Genomic DNA, 12074 nt, shown 5'->3' on the forward strand with positions numbered 1-12074 from the left:
GCGGATACAGAGTGAAGTTATGGTCCGGGCACCATACATCGGCACAGATTGAGATGGATGTTGTGGTCCGAGTGCTATACAATGGAGCAGATTGAGGAGTGGTGCTATGGTTCAGGTACCATACACTGAAGCATGTTGAGGAAGGATGTCATGGGATGAATACCATGATTCGTAGTGGATGATGTTTGTGACTATCTTGTTATCCGGTTATCGATCGGACGGGCACGAGCGAGCGGGATGCGAGGATTCGCGAGATCCTGCGTGACGAGATTGCTGCATTGTTGCGGGCTGAGTCGCCAGAATTGTTTGGGTCGATCAGGACCACTATGATTGAAGTAGTTTGATGAGCGATATGCGGCTTTCGCAAGAGACGGCTGCCGCGGCGGTTACAGCGGCTGTAGCAACGGCAGAGAAAGGGGCTAGTCGGGGTTTTTAGTATCGGGACTTCTATCGTGCGAAGCCTCCCACATTCGATGGAGTTCAGGACTCGATTGTTGCTATGAGATGGTTACCAGACATGGAGGGGTGTTTCTCCACGAGGTTATGCCCTGCTGATCAGAGGGTGAAGTGTGCTCTGAACCTATTGAGGCTCGGGGCGAAGGATTGATGGAGATTGACTACGAGGTCATTTTCCGATGCGCCGAGGACTGCGGTTTTATGGGATCAATTCATAAAGATGTTCAGTACTCGCTATGTTCCGCGAGATGAAAAGGAGAGATTGGCTTGGGAATTCCTTAAGCTGAAGCGGGATTTGGAGTCGGTGACCGAGAGCACCGGGATGTTTATTGAGAGGGCGACGATTGCCCTGAGTTCGCTTCGGAGCAGGCTCAGATGCCCCGATATCCGAGTATGCTCAAGGGGGTACCAGACAGCTCGTGTCTGCGCGGAGGCGCGAGACCGTGTTGGTATCGCAGGAGGCCGCCATGTGGCGTGAGTTAGAGGTTGAGTTGCAGTTGCGTGAGATGAGGCAGGCCCCGATGCAGTCGCAGTCGGCGCCGAAACGGTCCATGACCGTAGACGTTAGAATGGGGGATCGGAGCGGTCACACTTGTGGGAAGTGTGAGAGAGATGGCACCGGAGCTTGTTGGCCCAGTGGTGTATGCCGCGAGTGCTGAAAGGAGGGGCATGGTGCACGGGGTTGTCGGCAGTCAGTGCCAATTCGGGATTCCAGGATTTGTTATCAGTGTCGGCAGGTTGGACATTTGAGGGTCAACTGTCCACAGCTTTTGCAGGATCGGTGCAGGCTCTAGCACCGGCCACCTTGAGGAGTTCAGGAGGAGGACAGGATGGAGTAGAGCCCAAGGGCTCAAGGTTGTGCTCATCGGCTTGCGGCAGAGGGAGACGGAGCAGTGCCGGAGGCAGCTGCGGGTATGATGCTGTTTTGACGTCTTGATTAGCTTGCGTTGATTGTGGTGTATTGTTGTGCTGGTAGTGTGGATTTCGATGCGGTATTCGTTGCTTCGAGGGCTTGGCATGGTTTTGGATTAGTGCTTCAGGTTTTGTTTTGGCATTCGTTGTTCCCTGATGGTTGGACATGGTTATAATTGGTGTTTTAGTGTCAGTAGTCTTGTGCGGTTTTCGATGTGGTGTTCATCCTTTGGGCAGATTGTGAGTTTGGTTATGGGTTGTTGTCGAGGATTCCTTTGGTTATCGTTCGTGGGGGTTGTTAGGGGAGACGCGGCACTGGGTTGATTGTCGGGTAGCATCTACAGTCGGGGAGTGGATGATTGAAAGATCGGATTCTTTTGAGCGGATTGGTCAGGGAGGAGATGTGTTTTGCTGAGGGTTGCTTACGCTTGTGGGAAGCAGTCAGTGGGTAAATGTTCTCCTTGTGCAGGATGGTTCTGAAAGGTCGTTGGTGACGATCGGTGGCAGTTAGTCAGTGCTTTAGTGGGGGAGAATTGTAAAATTCTCCGGGAGATCGATGAGTATGTAAGGGTGCTTAGCTGTTGGGACTCAGCAGTGTTGTCAGCGCAAAGTATAGGCCGACGAGAGCGAGTGTTGAGCATGCGGGGCGGGATACAGACCTAGGGCATTTGATTGTGGAGGCCTCAGAGGAGGTCGGGATCAAGCTTGAGTAAGTAATCGGAGTTTTGCGATCAGAGTATTGGTACGTTTGAGGTACGCGATGGTTGTACTGCATTAATCCCAAGGGATTATGTTGTGCATGTTTCTAGAGCTGGGACCGGAAGGTTCCCAGAGTTAGAACCTGAGGGTTCGCAGAGTTGGGTGTACGGACCCACAGAGATATAGCCTCGAGTGGCTAGTATGTGTTATGAGAGTCGGTCCAGTCATACTGGAGACTCTGTTGGTATTGCTGGATTAGTTTGAGATTTGCGGATCGCGTAGGTTGCAGTGTGATTGCATTGGAAGGTCTGGCCCCGGGTTATTGATCTTGTTTAGCGGAGGCATTGATTTTGATGAGTGGAGAGAGTGCATGGGATTGAGAGTCCCTGCAATGAGAACCAGAGTACGTGAATAGCAGTTACGCAAAAAGGGTGGTGTCGCTTGGGGCGAGCACCATGGCACCGGTTGGAGTGGCATTATGTTCAAGAGGGTTCTGTAGAAAGGAAAGAAGAGGGTATGTAACTCCGAAGGGGGTGCAAGTTCACGAAAGTGAAAGCTGCAGAGCAGAGTTATGGTTAGAGTATTTCGAGTATGGTTTTGAGCATCGTGTTCGCGGCAGTGAAGTAGGAACCCATCCGGGATGGGATGACTGGCGAGACTCAGAAAGGATGCAAGGGAATAGAGAACCTTGAACTTCTCAGTGTGAGTCTGATCAGAATGTAGGGTGCATGTAGTGGTTCATCTTGGGAGATGTTCGAGGATATCATCAGTGAATCGGGTTTTTCAATCTGCGAGTGTTGTGGCTAGTTCGGTATGTGTATATGAGGGCAAGAGGGAATTTGTGAGAGTTGATCTGAGAGGGAGAATGGATCTCTCAGTCGATCCGGTGGTTCAGGGTTTCCTAACCCTTATGGCTTGAGTGATCGTTGAGATTTGGAGCAGAGTGCATCGTGGGTAATTTCAGATTTCAGAGGGTGATGAGCAGTTCAGAGTTCGTATTTAGTTGACAAAGCAGACTCAGCAGGTTAAAGAGAGTTAGTGATTGTCTAGAGTTAACAGGAAGGTTATGCAGGCAGACGCCGTTACGAGCATGTGATTCAGGTCAGCGACGTCGTATTTCTGACGGGGTGCTTCGATTTAGGAAGAGGGGTAAATGGGGGGCCCGGTGTGTTGGGTCTTTTCGTGAAGGTGCGAAGGTAGGAAGGGTGGCTTATCGTTTGGAGCTGTCAACGGAATTGGGACGGATCCATGACACTGGTATGTGTCGCAGTGGAAGAGGTGTATAGCGGATGGGTCAGCAGTGGTTCTGCTAGAGGACGAATAGGTGGATGCGAGTCTGTGTTACGTCGAGAGGCCAGTGGCCGTCGGAGATCGGAAGATCAAGGTTCTGAGGAACAGGGAGGTACCTCTGGTATTGGTTCAGTAGAGACCTCGGAAGATATCGGTAGTGTTTAGGGAAGCCGAAGCGTGTGATGCGGGAGCAGCATCCAGAACTATTTTCAGAGTGAGACTTCGAGGGCGAAGTCTAATTCTAGTGGGGGAGAATTGTAACAGCCCAAAATCTCAAGTATTGCTAAATTGCATTTTTGGAGTGTTTTGAAAGGGGGACTCGGCGAGTTGGAGCTTGACTCGCCGAGTAGGACCGCGGACTTGGTCGCGGGTTCGTGACGTGACTCGACGAGTCCAGGTATGGACTCGGCGAGTCGACGCTGTTCAGCAGAAACCCTAGCCGTTTCGTATTGGGTCGTATATAAGGGTTGTTATGTCGTCATTTCACGTCTTTTGGCCGATTGTGGGGAACCCTAAACGACTATGGCTTCTGGAGCAAAGTCTTAGGGCCATTGTTGATCTTGGAAGAATGGTTGTGCAAGGAAGAGAAGGGATTGGCTAAAGAAGCAGCAAGGGAGTCACTTTTTGAGGATTGGAGACAAAGAGGATACATTATTCAGGTAAGAACTCGAATTATCCTCTGCTATGTTGATGTGTTATGGGTTAGGGTTTGTGAAACCCATTTGGTGATTTGATGGACTATTATGTTGTTATACGAAAGTTTATACCCTAGTAATAGGATGATTAGAGGTCCAGAAGTCCCATGAGTGTGTATTTCGGGAAAATATGTATCTCAGGAAGCAGTTCGATCGACTGCATGGCATGGACTCGCCGAGTCGGATGATCAGACTCGGCGAGTAGCTTGAAGATTTACTGGGACTCGCCGAGTTGTTCATCAGACTCGGCGAGTAGAGTCGGGGTGGCCCCGCGATTCTTCCACGAGGACCTCGTCGAGTCAAGAGGGATACTCGACGAGTAGAAAGGGATTCCGCAGGATTTGGTGAGGACGACCAGACTCGCCGAGTCGCCAGGGAACTCGCCGAGTCCAGTCGAGCTGACAATGGACTGTTGACCAGGGTTGACTGGTGTGATTTCTTAGGGTCAGTTAACGTGGAAGATAGAAGTGCTAAAAAGGGATATATGATGAGACAGGGAGCTTGGAGCTCGGAGGATCAAGTGCAAGGGATTTCGGGAGTTGCTATCTCCAGTGACCGCGAGGTGAGTCTTCTCACTATACCTCACCCGGAAGGGTTTGATTGTGTGACCGAAGGGTCAAGTATGTTATGTGTTATGTTATATGCTATAAATGGGAATTTAGTTGCTACGCGTGATATGCATGCTTATATATGGGCCGGAAGGCAAGGTATTATGTGACAGAAAGGTCAGGTATGATATATGATATATGTGCTTTATGTGTTAGAGTATTTGTAATATGTGCTATATATGTGTATGGGCCGGAAGACAATTATCTTATGGGCCGGAAGGCGATATATATTATGGACCGAAGGGTCGGGCCGGAAGGCAATGTTATGTGGACCGAAAGGTTCGGGCCGGAGGGCGTATGTGCGTAAGGTATATTGGGGAACTCACTAAGCTTCGTGCTTACGTCGTTTATGTTATGTCGTTTCAGGTTCTTACAGTAACGCGGGATGGCAACGGTTCGATTGTACACACCGAAGAAAGAGTCGTGTTTTGAAGGATCCTGGTCTTCTTTTAATATGGAAATGAAACTACGTTTTGTAATTTGAATGTGAACAAGATTTTAAACAAGTGCTTTTAATATTAAATTGATTAATTAAATGAAAATTTTATTTTTGAAAATCACGGTGTTACAAAGCATCAATAAATCAAGTGTTGGAGAATCCTCCAAAAGACCGTGCTCCAATGATTTAAGTTTTGAAGCATCCTCTAAAAGAGCATGTCCTTCTAATCAATCATTCCCTTCGGTTTCTAATGTAAATCCACAACCTACAACTACTCCAATTACAAATGTTGAATTGAAAGATCTTCCAAAAGACCCGGGTGTAAGACCAAAGATTACAACTTACCATCCAAATCAAAGAGATGAAATAAGGAGGGCATATTTGCTTCAAGGACCTTGTCAACCAAGGGGTCATATTTTCCCTTCAAAGAAAATAGGTTCAAAAGAAAGACGTTTTGTTGTTAAGTGGTTTGATGACTTTGATTGGTTAGAATATAGCATAAAAGAGAACAAAGCATTTTGTTTATTTTGCTATGTATGTGGAGACATGGTGGGAAAACAACATGGGAGAGATGCATTTGTTTCACAAGGTTTTGATAGTTGGAATAAAAGACAATCATTGAGAGATCATATGGGTGGTATTGATAGTTTTCATCACAAAGCAAAAGAAAATTGTGAATTTTTATTGAAAGAAAAACAATCTATTAGTGCAGCCTTCAACAAGCAAACCAAGATTGAGGAGAGTAATTATAAACTTCGTTTAGGTGCTTCAATTTGGTGTTGTAAATTTTTATTGAAAAATGGTTTACCATTTCGGGGTCATGATGAGTCGAGTGACTCTCTTAATAGAGGGATTTTCTTGGAGTTATTATCTTTCTTGAGAGACCATAATGAAGGCATTCGCAATGTTACATTAGAAAATGCTTCTCAAAATAATCAAGTGACGTGCCCGAGGACTCAAAAGCAAATTGTTGAATGCTTTTCAACAGAGATAGTTTTAGATATTTGCAAAGAAATTGGTAAAGATGTGTTTTCTTTATTGGTTGATGAATTGAGTGATGTATCAAAAAAAGAACAAATGGCCATAGTTTTGAGGTATGTCGACAACCGTGGAGTGGTGAAGGAAAGATTCATTGGAGTGGTGCACGTGAAGGATACATCCTCTTTGACTCTTAAAGCAGCCATAGATGACGTTTTTACCCGTAACAATTTGAGTATGTCTCAGGTAAATATAACATTTTTTTTCTTCCTTATTAAGAATTTTATTTGAATATTATTCGCTTTAATGTTTATTATCTTTTTTTTATCAGGTAAGAGGACAAGGTTACGATGGGGCAAGCAATATGCGTGGTGCATTTAATGGTCTAAAAGCTTTGATTTTACAAGATAATGATTCAGCGCATTATGTGCATTGCTTTGCACACCAACTTCAGTTAGTTATTGTGGGTGTAGCAAAGAAGCATGATGGTGTTGATGATTTCTTTGAGCAACTTTCTTTGGTGGTTAATGTGGTAGGTGGTTCATGTAAAAGACAAGACATGCTACGGGAAAGTCAAAGAGAAAGGGTGCAAATGTCAATTGGAAATGGTGAACTTGAAACTGGAAGGGGGTTAAACCAAGAGAGCTCTCTTATTCGAGCAGGAGATACAAGATGGGGTTCACATTTCAAAACCAGCACAAGTTTGATGAACTTATTTCTGGAGGTTCGTCATGTTCTTGCTTATGTCGAAGAGGAAGGATCCACTTTAAGTAACCGAAATCAAGCATTTGGTATCTTAAAATATTTCAAGACGTTAGATTTCATGTTTTACTTACATTTGATGTATGAAATTTTACACCTCACGAACGTATTGTCAAAGCATCTTCAAAAAAAGGATCAAGATATTTTAGAAGCGACTTCTTTGGTTAGAGGGACAATGGACGCATTGAAGTCTTTAAGAGACACGGGGTTTGCTAAACTTTTATCGAAGGTATTCTCTTTTTGTCAAAAACATGATATTAATATTGTGGATATGACGGAAAATTATGTCACATCAAGAGGCCGTAAGACTAAAGTTACTAATCAATTTCATTTTGAAGTTGAAATTTTCAACACCGTCATGGATATGCAAATTATAGAATTCGGGGACCGATTTAGTGAACTTAGCACCCAATTACTAGAATACATGGGGGCTTTGAGTCCTTGTGATTCATTTGCTAAATTTAACAAAACAAAATTGTTAAAGTTGAGTGAGTTATACACAAAAGATTTTGATGATGCGGAGAGGATGCAACTTGATGGTGAACTTGAAATATATTATCATGCTTTGCATAAAGATGACCGGTTCACTAGTTTGCAAGGAATTTCCGACCTTTCTCGTTTGATGGTGGAAACGGGGAAACATCGGTCTTATCCTATGGTTTATAGGTTGTTGAAGTTGGTTTTGGTTTTACCCGTTGCAACCGCAACGGTTGAAAGATGTTTTTCAGCGATGAATTTTTTGAAGACGGATTTGCGTAACAAAATAGGTGATGATTTTTTGAACGATGCCATGATTTCTTATGTTGAAAAAGAAGCACTTATGAAAGTGAAGATCGAAGATGTAATGGATCGGTTTCAAAAAATATGTACCCGTAGATGTCAAATTTAGATATTAAGATGTAATGGATCGATTTGATGTACTAGTACTTTTTACTTTTTTTTATGTTATTATATTCGGACAAAAAAAATTGTGCCACTGCTGTGACAACTTTCTACGTCCGCCACTAACTACAACGGTTGGACTCAAACAAGAGCTGCACAATAGAGTTAAAACCTAACCTTCTAAAATTATTTAGTTTCCGCAATATGTAACTTAACAAGAGCTACACAATAGAGTTAACTCTATAACGGTTGGACTCAAACATCTATCTGGGAGTTTTAGGAGCTGACCAGTTCTCGATTGCCTTTGCCTTTATTTTGGAGGGGTCCCCGTGTATGCCTTCTTCGCTGACCACGTGACCAAGGAAATTAACCTTCCTAATCCAAAACTCGCTTTGAGAATTTCACATAAAACTTTTCCACACTTAAGGTTTCTAATACTTGTCTCAGGTGCTGGCTATGTTCTTCTTTACTTCGTGAGTAGACGAGTATATCATCTATGAAGACTATCACGATTTTGTCTAGGAAGGGACGACATACCCTGTTCATTAAATCCACGAATACTTCGGGTGCGTTGGTTAAACCAAAGGGCATTACTACAAATTCATAGTGACCATAATGAGCTCTGATAGTTGTTTTTGGGAATATCATTCTCGCGAACTCGTAATTGGTGATACCCTGATCTCAGGTCTATCTTCGAAAAGTAGCTAGCTCCTTGGAGTTGATCGAAGAGGTCATCTATTCATGGAAGTGGGTATCAGTTCTTAATGGTAAGCTTATTCAGTTCACGGTAGTCTATGCACATTCGGAAAGATCCATCATTCTTCTTAACGAGTAAGATCGGTGCACCTTAGGGTGAGAGGATTGGTCTAATGAATCCTTTACTTAGCAGTACGTTGAGTTGGCTAGATAATTACAACATATCCGTTGGAGCTAGATGATACGGGGGTAGCTCTGGGAATTAAGTCGATTCGGAAGTCGACTTGATGTTCGGGAGGAACTCCTAGAAGATCTTTGGGGAAGATGTCAGGAAAATTATAGACTTTGTGGATGCTCTCGAGGTCTTTAACTTCTTGTTTTTCGTTGACTACATGAGCTAGGAATGCGTGACACTCCTTTTGCAGGTATTTTTGGGCTTTGATGCTCGAGATGATGCGAAGATTAGTACTGGGTTTGTCGCCATAGATAACAAGGGCTTCACCATTTGGCATATTGAGGTGAATGGCTTTTTCATAGCAAAGGATATCAACCCGATTAGGACTTAGCCAATCCATGTCGATGATGACATCGAAGCTTTTTATGGAAACCGACATAAGATCGATTGGAAAGGAATAATCGTTTAGAGTGAGGATGCATCCTATGAATATGTCATTAGTGTTTTCTTTCTTTTCGTTAGCCATCTCGATGGTAAATGTTTTGGTTAGAGGTTGGGATTTATGTTTAAGTAAGTTTTTGAATTTATGGCTAACAAAACTCCTCTCTGCGCCACTATCAAAGAGAATGCATGCATAAGAGTTGTCGAGGAGGAACGTACCAGTGATTACGGTAGGATCTATGACTGCCTCCTCCTGGCCCATGGATAGCACTCTCCTTGTGTTGCCAGCAGTCGTTGCTTTAGGGTAGTCCCTTCTTTTAGTGACATGTCTCGCCACATCCATAGCAAGCTTCGCTTACCCCTCCACTAGTGTCCTAGTTGGTCGATTTCACGGGCGTCCTACAGAAATGGGCGGTGTGCCCCTTTCTGTTGCAGTTCTTGCAAAGCATTTCTCTGCAAGCTCCCGTGTAGTGGTAGTTACATTTTTTACATAATGGGAAGTTCCCAGCATATCAGCTAGGAGGTGTTGGAGTAGTGGGAACAACAGCAAGGATGGTAGCAGCATGAACTGCCACCGTTTGCTGTTTCTTGGAGGGCTCCTGCGAAGATTAGCCCTTGCGTTTGTTCCAGAACTCTTTCTTTCCACCACTTTCTTTAGGTGGTTGGGAAGCGGATAACTCAGAATCTTAGTGATCTCCGTGATCTATTAATGTCTTTACCAGACGTTTGGCACTATCAAACGTGAGTGGATTGGCAACTAAGACATTTACTTGCGTCGGGGGAGTTAGTCCCCAAATCTACCTCTCCACTTTCTAGCTCTCCGGGGTGACCATCTTGGGTCACAGTAGAGCCAGGTTACTGAACCTAACAGTGTATGCAGCGATGTCAGAACCCTTCATCTTCAGGTTCCAGAGTTCTTGTTCAAGTTTTTGCATCTCGCCCCTCGGGCAGTATTCAACCAACATTAACTCCTTCAAATCATCCCAACTCATGGCATTGGTTACCGGAAGAGTCATGGATTTGACTTGGCTGTTCCATCAAGTGAGGGATCTGTCTGTGAAAGTGCATGCTTCAAACTTCACCTTACTTGTCTCGGGGCACACATAGATTTCGAAGTTTGATTCGTTTTTCTCGAACCAGCGGGTTAAAGCAATGACACCTTCAGTGCCATCGAAGGACTTGGGTTTCGCGTTCGTAAAGTCCTTGTATGAACACTCCCTCGGGTGTCCATGACTGTCTCCTTGATTGGAAGGGTTAGCACCACTACCCGCCCCGCTGGTACCACTTGCATGGATTTGCGACATCATGACAGCCATGACGGCTGTCATTGCTGCTTGGAAAACAGTGGGGTCATACTGAGGAGGGGGTGGCGGTGGTGGATTTGTTGGAGGGTTGGTTTTCTTCCTGTTGGACTTCTTTGGAGGTATCTTTTTCTAAAAAGATTCAAGAGGAAATGACGATAAGTCATCTATTGTGGTCATGAGTCAGGTGATATTGAACAAGATATATCTTAGTCCTAAATGCATTATAACATGACTTTATAGTGTATTATCAGCGATCTACAATAAAGGTTTACTACATAAGCAAGTAATTGCAGACTTTCAATTGTGAGAATGAGTAATACTTGTAATGAATTTGTATGGTGCTATAGTGCCATAAAAATACTCCTATAGTATTTTATCTTTATGTTTGGTTCTAGTGTTTCTCTTTGTATATAGCGTTGGTAAGTTTTAGACTTGTCGCAACACCATAGTCACTCCCAAACACATGTTGGTCATATCTCGGATAAATATAGTTGATCAGGTTATATTTATCCAGGATATGATTATATAACTATTCAATTTAACTGTAGTGTCGAACTCATCCCAAATACTTTTATGTAGTTCTTATTGTGATACTGTTTCTAGTGTGTATGTATATTCTTATACTTCTTGTAAAATATTTATATTTTAAAAGTATACTTTTAGTTCAGAGTGTTTCGGCACCATAGTGTTTATAGTTGTATATCTTGTAAGGTTTGATGTACTTAGTTCACTATAAACAATGCTCTGATACCAATCTGTCACTGCCCCAAACCGGAATGACGGAAACGTTCTGGGGCGGATGACATCATGTACAGTATCACAACAATTATATAATACATATCAAAGTAAACACAACTATTACATTGATAAAATATTGTATTAACATATGTTCATAACATAGTTGTATGACATCAAAAGGTATAACAAAAGTATTAAAAGACGCGACTCTAAAAAGCTCCGTCTTCTCAAAAACATGTGGGTGTACCTGCTGTGACAACCCGAAATTTTCATTCTGTATAACATATCAAGTAAATAGAAGTTAGAACAGTTGCAGTAAATTTTCAGACTTTTGGTATAAGTTTGAGTATTTCAGGATTTACACATGAAGAGATATCAGGAGAGAGGATGCACTAGGGTATTGTGCAACTCTGTTATTCCAAAACTCGTTGATATTAGAATTCAATGCCGGAATAAAATATTTTATGCCAAAAACCCCAGGAGTATATATATGATTCTGAGCCATAATTATTTCATTTGTTACATCTCCAAAAGGTTTGGTCCCAGAGCCGTGAACTCCTCAAAGGAGTTAAAGGATGCCCTAATCTCTTCCAAAGGCTTTACCGTTAAGTAGAAATGCTTCTTAGGGTATTGAAAAGCCTCAAAACAACAAATGGTCAAGTAAGTAGGAGCTTACGGCCATAATACCATGAGTTTACGACCGTAAACTCCTTTGTTGATGACCTTAGGTTCGTGAACTCCATTAAGGAGTTTTCCTTGAACCCTACACACACTAGCTTGTCCCTACAACACTTAGATGCAATCCTCGAGGCTTATAACACTTGTTAAAAGTGTTTAACATGTCCTAGGGTGTCTTGAATTTGTTTATTAGTTGTTTAAAGACTAATTTGATACATATATGTGATATTATATGTTAACTAGGATCATATAGTGTGTTCAAGACTTCACTTGACACCTAGCAATCCTACATCTTCAATTCATTCGTACCACCCACAACAG

The 12074-nt window shown here is 43.2% G+C and overlaps 1 protein-coding gene across 1 annotated transcript; it reads left to right on the forward strand.

The window, feature by feature from the left end:
- Positions 1–5645: 5645 nt before the first annotated feature.
- On the forward strand, positions 5646–7728 carry LOC111889488 (uncharacterized). The gene is made up of 2 exons (XM_023885637.2): positions 5646–6323; positions 6409–7728. The coding sequence occupies exons 1-2, from the start codon at positions 5646–5648 to the stop codon at positions 7726–7728; spliced, it is 1998 nt and encodes a 665-aa protein (XP_023741405.2).
- Positions 7729–12074: the final 4346 nt, after the last annotated feature.

Source organism: Lactuca sativa, chromosome 4 (genome assembly GCF_002870075.4).
Source record: "Lactuca sativa cultivar Salinas chromosome 4, Lsat_Salinas_v11, whole genome shotgun sequence".
NCBI lineage: Eukaryota > Viridiplantae > Streptophyta > Magnoliopsida > Asterales > Asteraceae > Lactuca > Lactuca sativa.